We start from the raw sequence: 26575 nt of genomic DNA on the forward strand, positions 1-26575 counted from the left end.
TAGCTGCTAAGTTATGGGCGGAGAAACTCGGAGCGGTTGGGTTATTATGCAAATTTGTCCAAAATTCAAAATGGCTCACTCACAGACACATATTCCAAAATAAGCAGCTCAGTAAAGATTTACTTGGGTTGTGTAGTTTCACACTTAACGTGTGGCCAGGCGCTCCAGACACAATACAAGCAATTAAAAAGTCAATTTCCCATAACGTTTCCCCTTTTAAATGACCAAATATGGTTTCTTTATTTTAAATGGCAAGGAGCATCCCACAGTGCCCTCACAACAATCTGAAAAGTTGACAGTACTTTCCTGGAAATGTTTTTTTGTGTGCACAGAGTAGCTCTTGAGAACATAAAATATGCGGTGCAAAATGTAACAGAAGGCATGGACAGACTGAGCAAGCTCACACCATAGACGGCCTGCTGGCTGCTGACAAACCAACATTCTTGTCCTTCTATTCCTCCCAGCTCTCCTAAATGGCTAATCTTTCTTGGATCTCACCATTAATTGGTTAACAGTCTCTGCAGGGCAAAGGAAAGTGGTGCTATTTAAGGCACCGACATGCAACATCAACACTTTCATCTTGGCAATGACAGGCAACAATTATATTAGCAGATTTGAAAGTGAACCTCCTATCTCGGCACTAATCAAAAAGTCAGCCCATCTGCTGCGCCTATCTGTGCAGCATGTATGATAAAAGTGTGTCCGACGCTAATTAACTGCTAAGCAGACCGCAATTAGACACTTTAATTCTACTCCTGCAAGAAAAATAAGAAGAGGAGCATAATGAAAGCATTTCATTGTATAGCATGGAGCAACATCTTTCTTTCTGTCTCTCTCTCTCTCTCGCTCTCCCCCCCCCCCCTTTTTTTTCTCTCTCCTTGACGTGCGCGCGTCCACCCGCGCATCAATACAACCTTACGTGCGTGTGCGTGCTCTCTATCACGCGCGCGCGCACGCACTTTCTCTTTCCCTTAGCTGTGCTTTTGTGTTTTGTCAGAATTAATGAGAAAAGTTCCCTTGCCCTAGGGGTAATTAGTGTCCTTGGAGTTAAATAAGCTAATACTTAGACACCTCTGGCACAAGCAATTATGTTTGTGTATTGAATAATTGATTCAAAGAGGGGGGAAGGGCTGCTAATCAGATCTGAGCATAATGAATTGATTTAATTAACAGGGGAATCCTTGGGTCGCAGCAAAGAAGCGTGCGCGGCGCATTTATTGCTCAGAGCGGAGCGGGTCGCGCACAGACGCGGGCACAGAGGCGGTGGGAGCACTTTGTCACATTTGCAATTGGATTTGTTTGAATGTAGTTGTCGTCTCGGAGCAAATGAGAGCGAGAGGGGAAGCATATTAACATCCCGGAGAAGAGCGAGCTCAGCCCAGCTCGGCGTGCGCTTTATCCGCCTTCTAGCGCGCACCGCACGGCACATTTAGTCGAGCTTCACGCCGCCTATTCGCCTTTTCTATTCGCATGGAAGTCATTCAAAGCGCTTTGGGCTTATTTATTTGGGCTGCAGCTCAAGTGGCGAGACGCGCATCCGGCCACGGCAGTCAGCGTTACTGTCGTTTTTAATTTGAGAGAAAAGGTGCTTGGTTAAGTCAAGCTTTCGCCGCACAGCCCGCGCTGTGCACCGCGACATCAAGACAATCCCGGTGAGAAGCTCCAAGCGGAGCGAGCCGCGCAGCCTCCTGGAGCCAAGGACGGATCGGCCGGGGAAGGACTCCTCGTTCCTTAGGACGATGGTGCTGGACAAGGAAGAGGGTGAGTAACATCCCCGCCTCTTGGATGTTACATCCAGGACACTGGATGACATTTTCGCAACACATTTAGAGCTTCCCCGAGCCTCGAACCACACCAAGTCTCCTAAATTTCATGTTCCCCCCCCCTTCCATCAATTTTGTGCTTGTGTATAACACCGCTGCATCCCGAAGTTGAGATGTACCCACGCAGAGTTCCTCTTCCAAATGCACAAAGAGAATGGAATGTTTATTTACACTTGATGTGCAGAGCTTCAAGTCTCCTGCTAAGTGCTTTTTGCCTGGGTGAAGTTGTTAAGAGGCAGTCAGCCTCTGACAACCTCCCCGGGATGGCACATGACAGCAGAGTGCTTTTAACTTGATTGCAAATTATGGATAACGCCGCGCTGCCTTGACTCACTTTTCCCATCCAAATAGGCCCACTTGCATTACTTATCTATTTCAATGTATTTGGGTTAATGGGCGAGGCAATCTAATTAATTTTAATTTAACTCAAACTCGCCTCTCTAATGATGTTCCATTTTGGATTCAAGCTGACGCGGAGACATGCAGTGCATTTATCACATGCTGGTCCACAGGTCTAAATGATGCTCAGTGTACTGTGAATGCATTAAAACCATTAATGTGTTACGCTTTTAATATTCAAGCAGACATCATAGATGTACATGGCAAAGAGCACTTTGAGGTCTGAGAGCAAGTTTTCTTTCTTGTGACACTTTTAAAGAGTCTCCCCAAGCTTGCTTTGCTGACCACGCCGCTGAGATGCGCCATAAATATACAACAATTTGTCTTATTTCACCAACTGCGGCATATAACGCGACTGCACATTTTAGGGCTCTTTCTCTGTGAGTAATGGATGCATTTGGAGCCCATTATTTATGTTTGAAAATGGATATTTCTCATCTCTTAGTAGTGCATCCTTTCACTTAGGCATCACAAAACCATTAGATTTTGTGGCAAAGACATAAATTGGCCTCTCCGGCGACATCCATGCTGTGCGGCTAATGTATCCAAATTAACTGAACTGTAAATAGTCTGCTTTGGATGTCTGTCCGGCTAAAAGTTCCCTATATGATTCATGACCCGGATTGCTTTTAACAGTTATTGGCTAAGCAATATGGTAAATGTACAAGGTGATGCAAATGGCATTAGTGGGAAAGGATGCACAAGAGCATGTAATGCAGTCAATACTACATTAACTACTGATGCCCAATTACAGAACCAGGGAGAGTGGCTTTTAGGAGCATTAGGACTTGCAGAAAAGCTGAGATCACCTGCTGCTCATTGCCTAAAAGCTTCACCCTTTATTTGCCGGACACGGCCAGCGCCTCCCGCAGTTCGGCCCGCTTGGCAACAGAGCTGCTCCGATCTGGTCTGGCTCATTACGGTGCCTCTTAACGTTTATTGGCTGTAAAGTTATAGGCTTGTCAATTCAACCTTCTCGCCTAATGCATCCGCTCGGCGCTTGCTCGAGGAAGGGGGCAATTTTGGGTGGCCACATAATGACAGCCTTTAATGGTTTCTTAATTACAAGCGTGCTTTTCTGCATGAAGCTTCATATTCTTTATGTGGCGGATAAAGAGGCGCAGGGTGCTTGTTTGACAGATGTCAACTGACTTTGACTTTGATAAAAGTCCCTCCCAATGTGTCAACACTGTGCGCTGGTTCTCAAGTGTCACCCCGGAACCATTTTTCTATCGTCACTAACTTTTAGAGAAGTTAAGAATAATAAAGAAAAATAATTATTCAAAAGTAGCCTTTTCATAGTTTCTTATTTGAGAAACCCGAAATTGACTTGACAAGTGAATTGACCAAAAAAAAATATCGCAGAAAGCCACAACATGCAGCCACATAATTTTATTTGTATCTTGGCACTGATCTTCTCTTTTTTTGGAACGTGCAACAATAGTTTGTCTTCGGTATAGGAAAAGGCGGCGAAGAAGTACAACCGCAACCGTTTGTGGTATCTTGCGGTATGTGAGGGGCTGTTCAAATGCCGCCTTAAGTTCGACGTAATGCGAAAATTCCTTTTTTATTACATGTTCGTGTGCCAGCAGTTACGATCGGCTGCTTCCCGAGCTTCCCAGGATCAAACCACAAATAATGGCATTTCAACATTCGCACCTGCTCATGATGCCCATCTTGTCCACAATTTCCTAAGTCAATCTGAAGCAATGAGTGTATTCTGAGAGTTGACGCACGTGTAAAAGTGTAGACACAGGGCGAAGTGGAGTTTTGCAAGTTTGGCACGCCAGTGAAAAGTTTCAATTGGTCTGGTCAGAGTTGGAACCGAGGTGCCTTTGAGCAAGGCATCAAGTTACAGTAAAACATGCTCATGTTTACCTCTCTAGAATGACTTAATGTACGCGCGTGGCGGAATATTCAGCCGTTCTGTCACCGCTGCACATTAAGTGTACGCTGACCTTAAGCAGAAGCCAAATCCTCCAGCGACTGATAAGTTTCTGGTTCCCTCGCGCTGGTTAATTTACGGCTCCCTTATCACACTGTCCTGGAAAATGTGTACACTCATAAAGCGTGTGATTGAAAAGCAATCCTTCAGATGAACACAGACTGGTGATCTGTCAGCTGCTGTAATAAACCTTGGGCTCCAGGCTCACATTTTTATTTTGAAATAATAAGAATTGCTTCATTCTTTACCGGTGTTACCATGGTAATACTGTCTTGTAGCGATGTTATATTGATTCAGAAAGTGGACAGTAATATTTCTTTTCTGTTATTTGGTTTCTCGGGGTTGATTTCTAATTTCCAGTTGGAGATTACTTTTATATGTTGCTTAAGTCTTTTCACTTTTCCACAGGAATGTAATTTGCTCGCTGGTGTTTGCTATTTTCTCAGCTTATTGGTTTGCGCTTACTTCAAAATTAAACTTGCCCATTTCAAATATTGAAATTACAGTACATCAGGTTTGTGAGCTCTGGGGCCTGAACGATATTACAAACCCACAAGTCAGCAGGAGTGTTTTTTTTTTTTCTTGCAACCAAGTCCATCATATTTTGGGGTAACAGCTTTGTGTTCCATTTGCAATTATTCATGAAAATGAGCTTTCTCATTTATTTAATTATATACATGGACTGATCTACAGCCATGTCATAATAGCATTTTCTCCGCTCCATTGCAAGTGAGTTGTGCTCTCAGTGTTTTGACTGCCGCGAATATCCTAAAGCTGTAGTCAGGAAGTCACACGTGTACCCTTTTGTGAGCAATATGTGTTGAATTCGGCGGAATTCTCACTAGAGGTAATTTCCTCTGTCACCATTAAACCTCTTGATCCCCATCATGTGTGATTGTTCCACGTTTTCAAGTGTGCAATAAGTGTATCATTCATTTCCCACAATCTTGGATGAATTTAAAGAGACTGAATTGAGACACGTGTTAGCGAGTAAGCCCGTCCGCCCGCTCGCCTCAGATGCAAACGGCTACACTCATCAGCAAGATGCAAAAACTCAATTATGCACTCTTGAGCCGTAAGAGCATCCAGTTTATTATTGCCTCAGGCTGGATGTAAGGCTTGCTGTCATCTGTGCGTAGCGGGGGACCCATGATCTCCGGGAGGCCTTCGGCAGCCATTGTCCAACCTTCTGTTTCGTCCAACCATTGTAATTAATGTTGTCACTCTCCACGGTTTTTATTACACTGACACTTTGATGGAAAATCGTGACATTTTCATCAGGACGATTCAGAGGTTTGACAACCCCAGGAGTGAATAAGTGCACTCAGTGCACTAGACTATAGTGCCAGGTAGGGGCAGGTTTGCGGTCTTCCGGCTCTTGTATGCAGCTTGAAGGGGGGGCGGGCCCCAACCATCAACCCAATCTCATTCACTTCCTCCATCCCCCTCTCCTAGAAACGACACCCTGTGTGGTCGCACATACAGTGTCGCACATACCAGCAAGTGTCGCTAATTGTACGCAGGAGAACCAATACGCTACACTGACATAGTCATAAAACTTTCACGGCAGTCCTGTAGGTGGCAATAATTTACATTAGTGGTTGTCAGCTGGAGATCACAAAGAAGACAAAATCTGGATCGATCCAAAAATATTTGAGATACGAGTGAAGAAGAAGAAGTTTTTATTCTAAGCCACCCCTGTAATGGTTTCTGTTTCGGTTTGCCACCAGATGCCCCCCTTCAAGTTCAATTAAAATGTGCCGAGTTGTGTTTGCCTATTGTCTCACCCAAACAAACATCATATTTCCTTCTATGAGCGCTTGGTGGAGGTTGCTGACACGGGGAGACGACTCAATACTTTTAAAGCACAATTAAAGGACGTTGTAGGTGCTTGATGTATTACAGCTTGAAGTGAAACAAACAGACACGCTCAGAAGGAATGTCGATGTTGTGTAAGCAGAAAATCCCCTACTAAAAATGTGTGAGTCATCCATTGTTAGTTAGTGATTCCAAAAAAAGTGTTTATCAATATCAGGTAGGCCAGCAGAATGGATTGCTTGCTCTAATTTAGATCGTGTCTGCCACTTGCTTTTAGTATGGGAAATAATTAGTACTGTAGTGATGGATCCAAAGTACAAACACACACTTGAGTAAGTCGCTTGTTTCAGTTGTGAGATTTTTTTCCACCCTGGCGACAAATTACACGTCATGATGATTATTCTTGCCGCAAGTTGTTGTCTTTAAAAAAGTCTAGAGAAGCATCAAATCATTTCATAGAGAATACGGGACAACCATGTTGTCAACCTGGTAAAAGGCTATTCCTAATGGAGAAAGGCAATGTGTCATTTTTGTATGACATGTCAACAATTTAAATCTAAACAGATTTGACTGAATACTGTATTCATTAAATGCAGCGTCCTTAGATGAATCTTGTGTTGCCAACGTATCACTACGACACCCTTGAAATCCTTATAGTTTAATTCCAACTTAAAATGACCTTTACAGCTCCGTTTTTAGACAAGCAAAATGTCATGTTCATTTATTCAAATTTTTCTTTGAGAATTTATTTCTAATGAGAATTAAAGTGATAAGAGCACTGTGGGGTTCTCCTTTTATGAAATCATACAGCCATCTTCCTGGTAAATACACCACTCTTGGGTGCCTTGGCTCATCTAAAAGAAAACATGCTGAGAAGTAATCTCTCACAGGATGACCTTCACTAAATCAAGTCTCAAACATTGAATTAAAAATGCTGATTAAGGAGTAAGTTTCGACCCTGTTAAAACTAATTTATCAGAGTTCGGATATTGCAGTTACTGATTTAATCAATGCTAAACACATTATATTTGCGACAACAAATTTCTATGCAAATGACACTACTCTAAATTAGGATCTCTTTGTGAACACGTTTTATTTGGTTAAATTGTTTTTGATTTGATGCAGACAGTTGCCTCGCAAGCCTTTGATCTGAGAACCGTATTTACATGACAAATGAAGCTAGTGATTTGTGATTATAAATCGGCAAATCTCCCCCCCTACTTCCATGCACACCTTGACCATTGCAGAAAATAATTGACATGTCTGTTAGACAAATACAACCTCACATGTAAGCATTATCAGCGCCAAAGCAGTAGTTTTATATTGGATCTCATAGTGCCTTCTGTTATGCTTGGCGAGTACAAATCTCATCAAGTTCCTCATTTAGAAGACTGACTGACTTCACGAACATCTTCTTGAATGTTCGCCTAAGCGAGGTCTCTCATTATTTACCCCATCAGGTGTGCAAGTACGTGTTCGAATGACATTAGAAGCCCGTGCAGTTAAATAACTGCCCCCTGTGGGGAATCTGCATTATTCAGGATTAAAGTGCCTCCCTGGGTGCACTGTAGTGTTCCTGCTCCCCCCCAAGACCATTTTTGACACATTGAGGACCCTGAATGACACACCTGTCTCCTAGCATTTCCTTAGCAATAATAAGTGTGCAGTAATTGCCGGGAAGTGGGGGGGATTTTGAACGCTACTTCCCGACACAAACTTTTGAGGGATCCATCTAATTCCCTCCTCAAATGAATTTTTGATGTGGACTAAAACGCATTTCGACCAGTCTAAACTTTCAAAATGTTTTGGCAGAGTTGCGTACATGGTTGTGGTGGTGTCAGAAAAGTTCCCGGAATCATTTTTCCCTCTCATTTCAACATTCAAGGCGGTCAGACATTGACAATATCAAGATGGCCGTGATAACACAGCTGCGGAGGTTCCCAGATGAATCCTTCAAGGAGTTTGTGAAGGTGGGGCAAAGAAGGGTTGGAAACTATGTTACACCCCAGGGTGATTACTCCAATGGGGAAAACTTGAAGTTTGGATTTGAAATACAGTTATGAGTCAAATTCAAAACACCCGTTCAATTTCACCATTGAAATGCATGGAAATTAATTTCCAGCCTCGCCCTAAAACACGCTGTAATCATTTTTTTAATAAATATAATATTGTAATTCATAAAATCTTAAACCTGTTTTACTACATTTTTCGCTTTGCTTTAATCGACTTCCGATGTATGCGTCTTGACCACCCGGGGGCAGTATAGTGCACATGGACATGAATGAGGTCAGTCAAAAATACTCAGTCAGCTGCAGTAATTTTAGTCGGTCGTCACAGAGGATGAGTCGAAGATGTGTATTGTCACAATATATGTATAATTGTGTTGCATCGTAGTAGTACTGTAGATAATAGTCGTGATGACCTCATCAGCTTCAGGCAAAAGTGGCAGAAAAAGCTCAGGTCATGGCCAAAATCACCACATTTGATTTACAAGATGCAACACTCAATTTTCAGCTGGCATTTGGACCAGTAAATTCATCCATCTTTCAAGAGTTTGTGATTTATCTGTTGAGAGATGTGTCGAGTAAATGTTTGCCATCCTTTCGTCCTTTTCATGCCATCTCACACTCTTTCACTCTTATTTCCTGACAGCTTACCTTGCTGAGCCATAATCTTCCCCTTCTTCTAAGCAAGGAACAAGTCCCCTTCTGTTATAATTTGGAAACTGCCAGTTTCACGTGTTAAAAAAAACCCAGCAATGAATTTAATTAGAAAGCTGTTGCATATCCCTGTGATACATTTCTTTTAATTAACCCCATGTGAATAAATTAAAAATAATAGGGGGCTGAAAAGTGTGGAAAAAAACACCCTAATGAAGTTTTTCCCGTTAATTGGGATGGAGTTTGCAGCCAAACCACAGTGTGTCGTGAACACCGGGAGCTAACAATGCCGCCTGTACGCCTTAGAAAAAGGGCCCAGGCCCTTCGTGCTGACTTCAAGTGTAAGAAATGCACCTCTGACGTGATGGAAATGACCGTGGGCCGGGAGAAAAGGCAGTCCTGTTCCAGGCTGCTCTGCTGAGACTCCCCATGCCGCGCTTGAAGCCGGGCCAGTGTTATTGCAGCCCTAATGCGGCTGACTCATTTGGAGCGGATCAGGAGTAATTATGGTAGGAAAAGTGGCTGCAGACAGTGGGGGTCAGGACACTTGTAACATGTGAAAAGAGCAATTATTCCGGGAGACAAAACCTTCCCTTATCCCAGGCAGTGCCAGGGTCAATGCGAGGGACGGCTGGGCTCCGTTTCACCGGGCCTTATTAGCCGCAGCAAGCTGCAAAGTTTGAGAGAGTGCATCTTGTTAATGAACAGTCCCCTCCTCATCCGCACAAGCCCTGTCTGCTCGCTCCCACTTGCTGTGGGTGTTAATTATGTTGTAATCATAGCATGCATACAGTCCCAGAAATCACCTCACAGACCTCGGCATTCATACGGCACCATCTGGAAATGTAGCTGTGCCGTACAGTAACATAGAGGGCTCTCACAGGGTTGAGTTTGAAAAAAGAAAAAAAAAAAAGAGAGAAAAAACACGCTAAGTATGAAATGTAATATTGACTTGGGCTCAGTGAGAAAGTGCCTAATTTAATAGTGTGTGTCAGTGTGATTGCCTCCGTGTGTTCACGCATTTCTGTTCTTTGACTCGGAGCTCACACGCGCCCCAACCAAGGATGGGAACATGAATCACGCAGTGAATCAGTACTCTTTATTTGACTTATCATTGCAAATGCACTCATCAGGCTGCTTTCAACTGCCATGTGTTTTGCAGCAGATATTATTAACAGATGTCTCGTGTTTTTGTCTTGGCAGTGGAGAAACGTGTCCATGGGCTCAATTACAGCAATGACAGAAGCCCAATGAAAAGGGCTGATTCATGAGCACAATGGCAAGACATCTGCATGAGCTCCCCATTAACGCTTGGAGCAGACACTCGGGTCCTCGGATGAATTTGATTGTGTACTCCCATCGTTGTGTACCTTTGGCAGCGAGGACAAAAACTTAAAAGGCTCAAATTAGCCTTTACTCCTTCTAGAGTGGCAGTCGCAATATCAGCATTATGATTTTGCAATCTGTTTACTCTTAACATATCAAATAGGTTTTGAGGGGTGATTGGGTAATCAATGTGCGCTTGACGTCTTATTTACGAGTACGTTGAGGTCGGACATTTGAAAGATAATGACGACAAATGCACTTTGTTTCGGCTGTATGGGCCCATTTTGGAACGTGCGGCATGTAATTTGCCATGGCGTGTGGCTCATATTTGCTGCAGCTGCGGCGAGGAATTATTGGGGGGCCCCTGGGAGAAAGCCCACCCGGGGCCAGCTTCCACCTCCTTGAAAGACCACCGCCCTTGCCATGTGTCAGGAAGGCTGAACTAGTCTCATCAAGATCTTTTAACTCCCCGTGAACTGGCACAGGGCACATTGCATCGTAACTTTTAATTGATCAAAAATGGCCTTTAACAAAACACGCAAGGCGAGGCAAGTGTCCCCTCTGCTATTAAGGCTGAGTGACATAAAGAACAGATGTTCCGCTGGGAGCAAGTGTAGGAGGATGTTGAGAGTATGCATCCATTTCCTTTCAATCTTACTCTGTGCACAATGAGGCATGCAAAAGAGAGCTGCAAATGATTGATTAGGTCATCAAAAAAAGCTAATTAACCGTAAATTATTCAGCAATTACAGTACCATTTTACTTATCAGTTTGGTCATCATTAAGATGCGAAATATTTGCATACTTCAGCATATTAAGTGTTGCTTTGTCTCTTTATTGGAAGGCCATGCCACAAAAAGTAATGCAAATTAAATTCTGAAATGCATCATGTCAGGTATCGGGGAATGGAAGTCCCAAGTGCAGGGAGGGAGAGGGGACAGGGGTTCAATCAAAAAGGGTTTAAACAACAACAAAAAACAAAGGCACTTCTGGTCATGGCAAAACTCAAGAACCAGGAGAACAAAATATAAGGGATGATATGGACAGCACAATGCATATGACCAATGATAGTGACCCAACAAAGACTGAACAGAAAGGAGGGAACTAAATACAAACCAACTTATCAAACAATGAGGAACAACTGGACAAGACACAAGTGTCTGAGGGACCTGATTGGAAGACACAAGGAATGGGGCGAAGAAGAACAGGTGGAAACAATGATCTCACCACACATACAAAGAACACCAGGAAAACATAACACTGACGAATGGAAAAATAAACCAAAGTTCAAATCAAAACTAAACAAAGAACATGACACATCAATGTATTGGCCAAGAGTGTTTGAGTGAAATACCAGCAATTAAATCCTAAGACTAACTCAGAAATGTATTTCATCAATAGTTGTTAAAGTGGCTCATGCGGGTCTTGTCACACGTGTGATCGTTTTACTTCTCCACTTGCGAGCTTTTTCCATTGAGTGCTCGGTGGAACGCATTTTCTTTTAAATCCGTCAATACATCAAAACTGTTCCGTGATGATCAGTGCTAGCTGTAAATTCTAAATAGGGTAACGCAGAAAATCGGATGCTATCGCCATAATGGAAAATACGTGCTCTGGCAAACTGCTTGGAAAAGAAAAAGTTATAGAACATATTGTTGAAAGATATGATCTTAAAGCAAGTGAATGGATGGGAGAAGAGAGCCATGACAGACCTTGGCAAACGCTACTAATGGCATTTTAATTCCTTCTGAGGGCGGATAAGTTGTGTCGCTCTGCTTAGACGGATAAAATGTATCCTGTGAAATGAAAAGAGATGTGGCGATGCATACGAGGTAACAGAAACGTTCCTAGACTGGCGTGTGAGTGTACCCCCACCACCACCACCTATAAATAAGTAAAATACAAACTACATATTGCCCCTTCAGTGCAAGCAAGATAATCAACCAGTATGTCAAATGAAAATTCACCTGCTCACATTATTTTGAGCATCTGACAGTTCCTTGGATACAAAGTCAGCAACCGCCCTATTCTCCCAACTTGGCTGCATGTGATTGTTTTTGTCCCTCTTTCTCGAGATCAAGATGACGGAGATGCAGAGATCCTAGAAGAATCCTTGCATGAAGGCGTGGCAGAAAAAAACTCCAGGAAAACTTGGAGTTTGGAGTTAAAGTTTTACGTCCTGAAACTTTTCTGACACACCTTGTACCTTTCGTGACTACAGTCAAATGAAAGGTTATTTTACTCACTGTAACTCCGTCTGTGAACCGGTTGCCCGACTATCAGTTCTACCTCAACTGACACCCCAAGTGTGTTGAGCGGTAAGGAAATGTCTTTCTGAAGAAAATTTCAAAATATTTTTTGGATACAACAATGTTTGTAGATGATTTGAAATGCTATTTAGACTAAAAATCTTTCAGCCGTAATTATAAGCAACCGTCGAGTAAATTCACTATAGCAACGGTCCACCGTATATCCATAGTCTGATTTCCTGTTAAATTCTTGAAAGTTGATGCTGGCTCATCTCTCAAACAACTGGGCCATGTGCAAGACAAAATGAATGTGTAACTGACTGCAAACATTAAAGACACTGTTGGTGTTTTACATTGATGAGTTCAGCAGGGCTTTAAAGCAAGCAGACATCCAGCGGAGCCAGAATCCAGTCATTCCAGGATAGGTTAATCTTTGGAAGCATTGGCCTTTTCAAGCAGGATGTAAAACACACACGTGATATGTTTAAGAAGAATGTGGCGGTTTCAACCAATTAGGAGTAGTTCTCAAGAGGTGGAGGAACGACCTTTTTGTATAATTAGTTATCTTATTTAAAGCAAAGATTTTGAATGGAATTCCTAATTAGTTGTCATGAAAGGCAAATTAAAAGAGTTTTGTCATCCCCAAGGGACTTAAATGTTTTCTTTTTCAAAAGACTGAAACACGTGCGCACACATACACACGCACAGTCATTTTCTCTCCCCTCATTATGACTGCTCTGTAGTTCTGTGGAAGCCTGTCAGAAGAGGATGGTTGGCATACCTGCAGAAAGCTCCCCTAACAAGCCATGAAATGCAGGTAGAAGAGTCTGCCCTCAGCCACTGCGGCTTGAATTTGAAGCTTTTTAGCTTTATTTGCACCTAACACTGGTATTTATAACAAGTTTTTGTGATCATAATGAGGCAACTTCAAGAGGTCTATTTAGAGGACAGTGGGATGGAGGAAAGGCCAAACTAATTGATGGATTCTATTGTAGAACCAAACCAATTAGATACAATACTTTTCACATCTGATAAACAAATGAGATGACTTAACACTACCAGACCACATACTTATATTGAAAGCCTAGTGATTAATACGATTATTTATTTCACCTTTGATACAGATGACTGCAATTTATAGAGTTCTTTGACTTTTGTAAGTGGCTGGCTGTAAAATACTAGCTTCATTTTATTCGTCAGTCGGCGTATTGCTCAGATTTCATATCTTGAAGGTTATAAACACGAAACGCTACTTCTTGGTGTATTGAGGGAAAGTCACTCACTATTTTTTAGCAATAAGCAGAAAGTTGCTGCAGAAAAATAAATAAACAGTAGGACATGAAAACAGAATAGCTGATAAATAATCATTTAAATATAATTGTCAAATAATCAAAAAGTGTAAGTACATAAATAAATAAAATGAAAAATTAAGACAACCACTTTTCACTTTGTGCAAATAAATGTGATAATGTATCAATACTTTTGACTACACTAATTAAACCGTGAGTGAGCAAAATTTGGTAAATACTTTTTTCCTGAAATTAAAAAGAATATTTGTAATCCTCCATAACAAACTGAATGTGAATTAGAATCCCCCAGACAGAGTAAGTTAGTGTGCTACTACACATGCTCAACTTTTACATGCCAACAAGTTAATTTTTGTCAACCAAAGTCTGCAGATTACAGTTTGTTTTAGTTGGCTTGTGTATTTCACTGTGAAGTCTTAGCTCGGAGCTGCAGAATAATTTGCCTTTCTCTAGGCGTTTTCTTGCACTGCTCTTACTTTTCACAGCATTTCTTTAGTTCAACAAATGTCAGAGAATTCCTCAAAAACAATTTTGAACAAAAATGTTATGAAGAATGAACAAATTGACAATAACGCTTGAATTTTCCAAGGATGTTCTTTCAAACGTCCCATCCTTGCTGTACAGGATCATGTTTTTATGTTTACAAAGAAGACATAGCCTCCAGAAATCAATGTTGTTTAACACACACAATCCCCCCAAAAACAGTTCTTTGAAGGGCAAACATGACAAGCAGAGAGAAACACTGCGCAAAGTGAAGCTGAGTTTACAATTGGGCATCAAGCACAAACAGCACGTGGACAAAATCAAACACACCAGCCGCGTAATCGTCCAACACGAGACATTTGCTCTCCTTCACTTATCTCTGAAGCATAAAAACAGAGGCACACAGAAGTCGATGTCACACGTCTCGGCCTTTATAGGTGGATCGCCACACAGGCCAATTTCTGACAGCACCCCCACGTTCACCCACCCGACTCTCCCATCTCTGGGTGTTCAATTTTTACTTTTATTTTTTGGGGGGGGGGGTATTTTGAAAGAGAGTGGCAAGTGGCGTCCACTGTGTGTTCTTTTAGATGGATCAATAGCTCAGTGTGTGAGAGAGTGTCTTAAGAGCTGTTGTGTGGCGCTCTCAGCTGTGGCAGACCTGTTAGTGCTGCAGAGGGGAGCTGCGCGCCCCTGCCTCGGTACCAGCAGTGGCCTAAGGGGGGCTTTTAGTACGAACACAAATGTCAGCCACACATAGACTATTAGTGTTTAGTGCAGTTATTAAATGGACTTTATTTGTCCTTTCGGAGGCTAAAAGGCTCACTTAAAGGGGGCCTGCGTGACACCGGGGCAATTTGCGAGTTGGGTAACTTTGCGCTCACTCATTGCAGACACATGAGCATAGATAAGTGTAAAGGCTGTCGCGCTCCATGTGTGCGTGCGTGTGTGTCTGTGTGTGTGTATGAAGTAGAGTGAGTGTATGCTAAAAGGCACTTAGGCCATAACATATCTCACTGGGGTCTGGTAGCAGCGTGTTTTGCGGTCAGAGGCTTTTTAAAAGGTTAATGTTAATCTATACCAAACAAAGCCCATGAGGAGCTTTTACAGCTCTGGACAGTTGAGTGAAATGGGCTTGATGAAATGGTAACTAATGCACTACACGGTCTGCTGTAAGTACCACAATAAGCAAAACAGATCCCAGATTTGATGTATTATGGATTGCGCTTCTTGGCTGCCGCAAGTGATCATGTAGCACGAGTGTTACAGCGTGTTCTTCGTTGAATGAACGAGTGAGGGCTTTGTAGTCCAATGCGACCCGTGTGTTTATCTACTGTACATGGAAGAGTGTTTTTCTTTAATGCATATGAAGCAGGTCGGCGGTGTGCCGCGGCTGCACGTGAGGGCATGCTTAGATGCCCGCGGAAGCAGCCGGCTTATCAAAAAGAGAACATGAAAAGTCACTCGGGTTCCCGCGGCCGTAAATCACGCGTGGCTGTTTGTCTCCTTATCACTCCAGGTGTGCCGATGCTCTCCGTCCAGCCCAAAGGGAAACAGAAGGGGTGCGCTGGCTGCAATCGCAAGATTAAAGACCGCTACCTACTCAAGGCCCTGGACAAATACTGGCATGAGGACTGTCTCAAATGTGCCTGCTGTGACTGCCGCCTTGGGGAGGTGGGCTCCACCCTTTATACGAAAGCCAACCTTATCCTGTGTCGTCGGGACTACCTGAGGCAAGAAAGACACTCAATCGCTTCACCACAGTCGACACAAACACAAAAGGCAGCATTACGACGCAGTACACGTCAAGTCAAAGGATCACAAAAGTTTTATTTGCCTTTTAGTAGAGGATAGCAGGTGGATATTTTACCACAGGCTACATTCGGGGCAACTTCTGGACGTTTTTGATATTGTGGAATCCATCCAGACAAAAACAAAACTCAGCAGAGTAGTTTAAATGCGGAACTGGCTTTTTAATACTTTAAGCTACATCTGAACTTCTTTGACAATGGTATTCCATCTCCTGTGAAACACATTACCTGTTTGGAAAAGCAATAACAACAGGTTCCAAAACAATTGCTCAAGCAAATGGATGTTTTTTCAAATTCTAACATTTGTCTTGCCTTTTTCTAAAGCAATCACTCAAAACAGATCAAGGTCAAAGCCAAACAAGAATTTCAGCAAATTAGTTTTATTTCATAATGCCACAACCTGCCACGGTAGTCTTTTAGTCTCTAGCACTTTTTTCTTGTACACATTTTTACAGGTACATTTCTCCGAAATGGGGAAAAAAAACATTCAAAGCATTTTATTCTGCCTGTTTCAAAGCCACAAAACTCAAAACAGACATTACTGTTAGTGTCTAAATGCTGAAAATGGACATGAGCATGACTGCGGTTTTGCTGCAATTTGAAATTTGACTCGTAGACGAATGGCATCACAAAACGGCAACTATATCGGGCAAACAAAAACACCATCTCCTATCACATTACGTTATGCAGCAGAAAATATGTTTCCAAGCACGAAGCAAGATCCAACCTGCTGCCATCAATATTGTGTAATACTAATACTTGACTGTATTGATTATTTCATATGGACCTGTGGTTAAAAAAATCAAAGTGTGGCGAGTCCGTCAAGGAAACGCTCGTCTAACCTGCAGCAGTGTTAGTGCTAAACACAACATAAGGTGTCCAGGCCACCAATATCATCCAGAAGCAGTCTAGGGTTAGAGTGTATATTATCCAAGTACTGTACACAATCACAATGTTTTCAAAAAAGGTAAGATTCATACTTATCGGTCTCGTTAGCAAAGGCCTTACCAATTTGCTTTTGTTGATGTGATTGCAGCAAACAGATGACAACTCAAATGAATGTTTACTGTCTTGTTATTGTCCCAGGTTCTTTTGTTAGTTGTTGTTTTTGTTTCTGTTTACATGAAGGGGTGTGCAACGAATGTCATATCAAGTGAACTGAGAGAAACCTCAAGGTGGCCTTGTTGCTTCACCAGTGTCTTTGTCTCCCCTGACACACACACGCACACACACACGCACAGTCTTCAGATGCCCCTACCATCTGCTAGTTAAATTAAACATGACCATTTCCTGAGCGTTAAGTCACATTCCCAATGAGATCGGAGCACTTATCCGAGAGGGAATCCCCCAGAGGCTGCCTTAGAGATGCCGGTGCCCTTGCTACCCACCCCTTCCTTCTTAAAACCCCCTCCCCTGCACTGTCCTCCCCCATTCACCAATTCCCCTTCTGCCCACGTGTCTGTCCAATCCCTCATTGATACTCTCAGGCTTCTTAATACAGGTTTTAATTAGTTCATTATTCTGATTTACCGCCACATACTCCAACAGCGCTCGTCATTCTAAATCACCACAAATATTCTAGTTTATAGAACCTTTGTCAACTGTTCATCCCACATACAAAGGGTGTGAAGAAAGTCACATCCCTGTCCAGATGCCATGTTTATATATACTATATAAGAAAATATCTTAATGACCCAAGATAAACATCTCAAAACACACGGCAAAATGTTTTACGGTGAGGTGAAATAATGGTTGAATTCTGCACAAAATCTTTGGGCTTCTTCTAGGAAAGGTGTCATGAAAAGCCTACTACAACAACTAAACCTTTGATTTCATTGACTTTATTTTTACTAACCTTCTCAAAATGATATTTTAATGAATTCAGTTACGTTATACAGGTTAGACTTCACATCAATAGTGGAAAAACGTTTTAAATTATTTATTTACTTCACATTTTTTGGAACAAATTTGGACAGGGGTGTGTAGACTGTGTGTAAAAATATATTCGTTAGTACCTCGCCGGCACGGTGAAGGAAATATGAAACGCTTTTGCGAGCATTAGACAGGCAAGATGTTGAGGTCACAGCTGGGGCGTAAAATGGAGACCGACGAATAAAATCAAGAATTCTTAATAGCAAATTATGGATTTTTGAAAAGAAAGTGGGTTTCATGCTCTGGTATTGGTCAGGAGTGCCTGCGCTTCAGAATGAAACAACATTTAATGGCCAAAGCCGCTTGACTAACTGCTATTAAAAACCTTGCTTTGTGTGTAGTGCCGATTGTGTTCATGTCGTGAGTCTCCATCCCGTCATTCTCTTTCTCTTTGCTCCCTCCTCTGTGAACTAAGATGAAGGCGTCCCTCACCTGCAGTAATGAAGCTAAATCTGTGCACTGAATTAGCCTTCTGCACTACATTAAAAACAAGCGGGTGGATCAAACACACTTTGGTTATTTCCCAGGGTTTGGAAGCCTGCCATGCTCCCATTAATTATTATAGGAGCTCCATCTGTGATTGTCCTTCAGTGGCATTAGCAGCTTATTGAATGTACTCACGCGTTCCTGAATCTTCAACACACACATACATACATCTGTGCCACTGTCCCCCACTGCCCTCCAAGTGATTGCACTACAAAAAGTTCACAAATACAATACCTTTTTTCCTCTTTGCGAGCCTACTGTTATCACAAAAGGATAATAACATATTAATTAGGTGTTTCATTTATGTCAAGGGCTCCGTATCATATGACTCCACCAGAGGCTTGACAATCTAGTTGTGATTTGATCATCTGCTCTGAATTAATTTAATCTCCTGTTTCATATATAAGAGAGGACATAATAGTCATCCACTCATCAAACTGACAGCATAATTAACTGAAAGAGGAAAATGCTTCCAAGATAATGAACATTAGAATTTATCCACAAACTGGTGATGATGACGATAGCTCCATCAAGGAGTTTTTCTTGGCAAATCTGTCATGTCCTGATGGCAGGCTTCTTTAAAAGTACCTGAAGGCGATACAAAATGCAATAGCGCAGTGGTGACTACAGATATGAGTTTAATTGTTCTGTGACCATGCTCATAATTTATAAGACTCATAGATCACCTTTTTACACACTACAATCCGGCCCATATACACATATTACCATCACATTAGGTATACCAATCGAATGACATCCCGTACAAGATCAAACTCAGACATTATAACGCTAACACAATTAATGTTCACTGAAAATTAGTTTATTAATCTGGTTAGTAGTCTGCACCGGTGTCGTGTACTGCACTCTGTGGTGTTGCTAAAATTGCATTTTCCCAGTTTAAATATGCAAGTGTGTTCATAATCAGTGACAAACTGAAGAAAGCAATCTTATTGTCACATCTGGTCAAGTCAATCCATATAAATTAATCCCGGTGTGTACATTTAATGAGTTTTTTATGCTTCAAACCTCAATATAGTGCAGATGATTGATTGACAAATTTAAGTGTCCTGGGATGTCATTAGATGTATTTTGCATAGCACCTTGCACATTAGGTGGAAATAGTAACTTCTCTTTGGAGAACATTGATTCATTCAATCCATATAAGAAGAGGGATTAATTTACATGTGCTAGTTGACTCCTGCCATTAAAGCATTAAACACGATGTTTGAATGATACACTCACAAAAGATCTGAAAAGAATACTTATTTCTGCATTGCATGAATTCTCGTCGCTGCACTCAGCATGTTAAGAATGATCTTGACAAGCTAATTCCTCATTTGTCAGTCATGGATTTTTAATCAGAGTAATATCCAAGCATTCATGAAGATAAAGATTTGTTCATTCAGCCACTTTAAAGATCAATTCTTATTTATTGTCAGTTCGTGTCTCAGCTAATATCCACACCTTGGAGTGTTACATTGATGGGCTGTTGTGCTTTGTGCAACGTGACTGTGTTCTGTAGTTTCCCATCAGGTTCCACTCAAGAGAGCAGAGTGGGGTTTTTCGGTTCAACTCCAGTGGCTTTTTAGCTTCACCCGAATGTAAATGTGTTTGAATATATCTTTCCAGCTCTTATCTCCTCTTAGCAGGAAAAAAAAAAGCCCAATTGGGCCGTGAACCTCTGCTGATGTTACAACGCAGACTCATCATTTACTGGTGGAAATACTGCACACACACTCGCATCAGCACAATTTCATATGTTTTGCCACCCAATTTGTTGGTGGAGAGAGAAGAAAATAAGCAGAGTATTTGCCTGCGCGTAGCAAATAAAATTGAGAGGCAGATCAGCTTAGCGGGAATAAAGTAGATTCTACAAGATTCAGAACCAGTCAGGTTACATCAAGGGACATGCCATGCTTATGTACGGTACCATCAGTGAACGTGGTGTATGTCACAGAATAATAATAATAATAATTTAAATAAGATCACTGCACTTTTTGATCCACTGGTTCAGTGTGTAGTTTACATTTCATGAGAAAACTCAAACTGTGTTTACCAGGCAGGCACTCTGCAACCACATGGTATTGTTTAAGTATTATTGGAACTAAGCCAAATGGTAAAATACAAATGGGTTATTTCCAAAGCTTTTTTCCTGAAAACTACGACACCCTCCACCCAATATAATCCCAAAACATAGCAGATTTGTGGCAAAGACAGTTTAACATATGCATCATGTTTATGGAGATTTGTTTTGGATTGGTGTTAGTGTGTGGCCATATAACACTAGATAATCGATTTGAACAATGGAGAGACATGAACTTTTCTAAGACACTGAACCCCAATTTGCTCCCAGTGTGGACCCGGCAGTACCTTGCATGGAAGCAGCCTCCCATTCGTGTATGAATGTGTGTGTGAATGGGTGGATGTGGCGCATTGTAAAGTGCTTTGGGCACCATGTGGTGTAGATGAAAGCGCTATATAAGTGCAGTCCATTTACCATCTGGCACAGGATTTCGCCCATCATAGATGTTTCTATACACTAAACTTTATATAACATGGGGAACACTTCAGACCTAACTGCAATAAATGAAAAAGATACAATGCAAAACAGCAATAATGGGCTAAGAAATAGCATTGCTAATCGTGGTGTTATAAGAGAAACTGTGAAGCAGCACACTAGTGTGTTCAAAAATCTTGTAACAGGAAGTGGTAAATCCCTTCCCGACTCTCCTACGGATCGCAGATGTGCACGGTGTAGCAAACATTTGACTGTAACATCAAGTTGTTGTCACAATGTTTTTGCTTTACACCCTATGAATCCCTCTACGTGAACATAACGGCACTTTCTCTCCTGTTTCTTCCCTGCAACTCCTCTGGGCCAATGGCCCCTAATTAGAAGCAGGGCTGCTGGACGGATGTTTTCTTTAACAAGGTGATAGCAGCTGAATGAGAGCAACTTAGACAAGCAAAAACATTAACACGGTGACTCCTCAATCTGTGCCCCTACAAATTTAGGGAGAAAGCTTTTATGTGGACTTAATATTACCGCCTGAAAAGCTATAAAGCAGGCATTTTCCCAACAGGTTATACTTTATAAATCTATCAGTACTTATAAAAATCCACATTAAGTGTGAATACAGACAGATAAAAGGTACTTGCGGCCTTATTTCTTTGTGTGCCTAAAACAAACTTTATCTTACTTCGTTTGCACATAATTGCAGTAATTTATCTAGGAAAACAACACACCGGATTCAAATGATCAGCTTTTCAGAGGTCTCTGTCGAACCCTGATAATGATCCTGATCATTGTAGGAGGGAAACTTCGAAAACAGGCAGCACAGTGGCTCTTGTATCTATATTTATTTGCAATAACATTAAGCAATATGTTCTGTAAAGTTTTTATAAACTTTTTATTTTAAAGTACTCAACATTTTAAAGGAAGATGCTGTTTGTTTTTTCTGGTCAGAGAAATAAATGCAGTAAAAAAAAATATTTAAAAGGCACGCAATGCATTGCATTCGGTCACAAGTAAACGAGACGATGAAAGTAACATTCTTGAAGTCAGTCATATAAACACTAATTAGAATCTGCTCTTTTTTAGTCATCCATGTATAGGGAACATATTTATGGCTAAGAAAAAAAATACTCAAAAGTGAGAAAAGGGTATTCATGCACGAGAAATCTTTTTAACATGCAGCTTCATTGTAGAACAAACCCATTTGCGCAAAACCCAGCTGATTTACACATTAATAGTTCTTTTTCATTTGGGAGAATAAAAATAATTTGAGCAACCCACATGATTTACCTCTGACTTGTTTTTGTTGTTTTTGCATTTTGCACGGGATATACAGTATGCTTTGAAGGCGATTAAAGCCATGTGATCATTTTAATTAGATCATTAGGCAAGAATTAAGATCTATGTTTATTTCTCTCATTAACTCCAACACAGAGCAAGAATATTTGTGAATTTCATGCAATATATTGCTATTCTGCCCCATTTTTCCACTTTGGTTTTTTATGCTCGTCTATTCTGTCTGCTCTTATATTGCATCAATGTAAAGGGAAGGTGGCTTAATCTGTGTGTGTGTGTGTGTGTGTGTGTGTGTGTGTGTGTGTGTGTGTGTGTGTGTGTGTGTGTGTGTGTGTGTGTGTGTGTGTGTGCGTGTGTATGTGTGTGCTCTCTGTCTTGCAGGCTCTTTGGTACTACGGGAAACTGCGCAGCCTGCAGTAAACTGATCCCAGCCTTTGAGATGGTGATGAGAGCCAGAGATAATGTTTACCATTTGGACTGTTTTGCCTGTCAGCTTTGTAACCAGAGGTAAGCAATAGACATCTAAAAAAAAACGAGCGTTAAGACGGCCGATAGCTTTTAAACATCATAAGGTGCGGAAATAGCTTCTCTCTTCATGTGCAACACAGTCGACTGTCTGGTTTGATTAGTGCGGGCCACACTCGCCGAAGCCAGAGTGAAATTCTGTTGTAAAAAATAAAAGGTTACCGCATTGTGTTTGTAATGGCCCGCTAATTATTTTTCTTGTCACACACTGGCAGCAGTTTGCAGCTAGATCTGTAAATCTAATTGCAAGGGCGCAGCAACAGTCGGTCTTTAGAGGCAGCCGTGTCGCCGCCTGCATGGGCACAGGTGTGAAAGGCTCTTTTCTTAGTCATGAATTACGCATCCAATTGGGGTCAACACAAAGCCTATACACAGAATATGACATATCCAAATAGTTTTCCCCCATTAGAATACTGTTGGTAATGGCTCCAGTCTGAGAGCAGAATGTCCTTTGCATGCTTGTCAGGGGTGCTGTGACCCTGTTCTTCTGCACAGCACAAGCCCATTAACCTTGTGCGGGCCACGTTCAGTTACCATAGTGAACACCTGCTGTAAGGGAATTATGACCGCACTCTCTTTCCCCTCACTTGGCGGACGCAGTGTCACCTGGCACAGTAATGACCGTTTCAACAGCATGGCATGTAACGAAAGCCAACCTGTGTTCTGCTATAGCTTCGCTACCCTTGACATCTGTCGATTGAACTAACATAAACAGATACAACGGTGACCCGACTTACGTGTTTTTCAAGGTACGACCGTCATTCGGACGATTCTTTGCTTTTGAAATGTGAGATGCAAGCGCCGTATGCTGGCAAGTGTCGTTTCTCATCATCTACAACTAAATTAATGTGAATCTGACACCTGAGTTACAAAGGTAGTGCATTTTCGTAGAATTTTATAATCAATGAGGAATTCCATCGTAGGATGGTATGTGTTGCTCAGATCATTGATATAATGATGACAAGTTTGAGAATCACTAAAATTTTAAGATACAGCTTTAAAACAATATATGACAGCCTTCCAGTTTTTGCATAAACTAGGCAAACACAAATAAGTCTGTTTAAAGTCTGATTCTGAGAGTCCCACTCACATGGTGACCATCAAATGAGTTTCTGGCATGTCAGAACTTTGGTCGTCCTTTTTCCCAAATGTGTCTGTGCAAAGTGGATGAACAAGGCGTCGGTTCACGTCTCTTTGCACCTTTTTTTCAAAGTACAAATGATTGCTTTGCTGTTACGGTTGAATTCAGCATTAATTTCCCAAATCTACAGACTGATGAGTGTGTTTCTTAATTTGGTTTGGCAACACCTTTAAACATGCGAGACTGTTCTTCACGGGTCTTATTGTAAGTGGAATAGGACAATTGTGAACATACAGCCAGGTTGGGTCTTTGACAATCAATAATGATTGTAATGAAATACCAACAATTAGACCGACTGGTTGTTTATGTTTGTTCCAGCACTTGGAACGCTGTCTGGCCCGCGATTATTACATCCCGTCTTGATTAGAAATAATGTCAATGATCTTATTGCAAGGCAGCCACAATGATTGTAAGATTATTATTTGATGGGAACATTTCCACACACAAGTTGCTTCAGAGTCAGCGATACAAACACACACACACACATCACTTTGTCACAGCGTGGGCACTAATCATCTCGTGTTTATCTCTTTCAACAGGTTTTGCGTGGGCGACAAGTTTTTCCTTAAAAATAACATGATTTTGTGTCAAATGGACTATGAAGAGGGTCAGCTGAACGGGAGCTTCGAGTCGCAGGTCCAATAGTGGGAGCCTTGTATCGTGGCAGCGACAATCAGCTCCACGCGTTCCACAACACCATGGATGTTCTGCTGCACTTGGAAAAAGACAAGCGTCTGTCTGCTTGCCTGCAATACTTTTTAAGACCCCTTTATTAGTTCCTGAGGACTCTATTGTAAATGTTAAACTTTTGGCCCTTCCCTCACCCCAACACTGAGCAGTTACAAATGTTGATGTACAGTTGTGCCTGCTAAGCTGAGCACTTCATTGCTTGTATGTTTTGTGAAATCGGTTTCTGGTTTGTTTTCTTTTAGAAATGGTTAACTGGAGGGTATGTACAGTCTGTTTTTTCTGTATATATAAACTGGAACATTTATTTTATGAAATGTAATGCAATTTTATTACTAGTGTGAATTAAAGATTCTTAAATGTTCATAGTGAGTTTTTTTCCTCTTGTACTAAAACCAAAGTTGTTGGAGAGGGAGCCCATCACTTGATTAAAAAAAAAAAAAAATGTAATCGTGTCTCCAAAACGGCAATGGTGTAAAAAGGCCTTGCAAGAGAAATTATATTTGAAGTACTTCTTGAAATCATGATGCAACAAAAGGTGTTTTGTTACATTTTACAGAGCTCTGATGGAATTAGATAAACTGTTGAAAATGAACAAATATTTTATTTGGAATAAAAGAATGCTTCTCCAAACCGTGTTGTTTTGTTGAAAAGGGTAACTGAGCTGCTCTCAGTGATTCATGCATTACTAAATGCCACCCGATAATGAAGATGACTCGGCCTGGAAATAAAATACCAAAAGAAATGTATTCGACACAGGAAAAAAAGTTTAAAATTAAAACTTTTTTGTATTTCATTCAATTTATGAGATAATGCTGATACCAGTAAAACAGTACAATGAAGTCGACACACTCCCATTTACCCATCCATCGATTTTCTTGCTTGTTTTCATAAGGGTCAAAAATGGGCTGTATCTGACTTTGAGCATTTGAGAGTAACAACCTTTCTAACCGTCTAGCCACTTATATGCAGCCTGTAACAAAATGTATTTCAGTTATGTGGTGTCTCACTGTGAACCCAAGAGGCCACTATGAGAAAGATGGACAAGCAGTAGACAGACAAAGAAGAAATAATAGAAGAAGAATGGAAATGGGAAACGGCTACAGCAGCTTTGTAGCAAAAGTGGCGTGACAGGGCCAAACGGTGCGGAGTGCGACCGGAGATGGCGTCCAAGAAACTTGGTGCTTGCCAAATGATCCAACACCACAACTCACAGGGTGACAACCTCCCTTGCTGCACAAGCAGAGTTCCTCCATTTTGCAGCTTATAAATTGCAGTCGACTAATCAAATTTTGGCAACCATGTTTACCTTTATATTGGAAATATTTTTGTGAGTTAAATAACAATCACAAAAAAAAATCATGATACAGTGTGATAGGACTTTGCACTCATTATAATGAGAGTCCATGTATGTTCACTTCCATGACGCATGGATGATCAGATAATGTCAAAAACGTATTGATTTACTGACATCCATTTGCTGCGATTGACTGGTGAGCTGTCCAAATGACAAATTATCTAGGACCAAACTGAGGTCATTCATAAACATAAAACAGAACTATTATGGCAAGTATCATCATTTATGTGTGAAGTGGGACAGCAATACTGCATGTGCTAAAAATATGAGAATTTTTTGATGAGCTTATTCATTACAATTCAGTATTTCTAAAACATACAGATTATTTGATCGATATTTGTGTCATTTTAAAGGCACTGTCTTGTAAATGTCACATTTCACCCAAGTGGGACTTATCTGCCAGCATGCCGCAAAACAGCAATATAATTTGCTCACACATAAATCAAAGGTGTAAAGAACATTAATTAGAAATGCATTAAAAATTCAGACCCACCAGCAGGTGTTAAAATAAAGGATTAGGAAGACATCCATTATCCCACATAAGAGAACATTTTAATTGCAATCTGTGGATTGATTTACAGGGGGAAAACAATCAAGAGCCACGCAATGAGGCTAATTGCACATTTTCTGGAGGGAGAAAAAAATAATGAGGAAACAGCGCAACTCTGTTTCCAGCAATGAATTCACACTCATTTTATGTGTATTTTTTTAACAACAAAAAAACCAGTGCATAAGGGCTACAGTAAAAAGATAAAATTTTGAGAAAAATGCTGTAAAAACCACAAGTATAAAGTCTGACAGCTCACAAAATAAGT

General features: G+C 41.2%; 1 protein-coding gene across 1 annotated transcript; it reads left to right on the forward strand.

Annotated features, from left to right (window-relative positions):
* Window positions 1-969: 969 nt before the first annotated feature.
* lmo1 (LIM domain only 1) lies at window positions 970-25036 on the forward strand. The gene is made up of 4 exons (XM_037247737.1): window positions 970-1761; window positions 15530-15743; window positions 22432-22557; window positions 24256-25036. The coding sequence occupies exons 1-4, from the start codon at window positions 1740-1742 to the stop codon at window positions 24359-24361; spliced, it is 468 nt and encodes a 155-aa protein (XP_037103632.1). The 5' UTR covers window positions 970-1739; the 3' UTR covers window positions 24362-25036.
* The last annotated feature ends 1539 nt before the right edge of the window (window positions 25037-26575 follow it).

This window comes from Syngnathus acus, chromosome 3 (assembly GCF_901709675.1).
Source record: "Syngnathus acus chromosome 3, fSynAcu1.2, whole genome shotgun sequence".
NCBI classification, from domain to species: domain Eukaryota; kingdom Metazoa; phylum Chordata; class Actinopteri; order Syngnathiformes; family Syngnathidae; genus Syngnathus; species Syngnathus acus.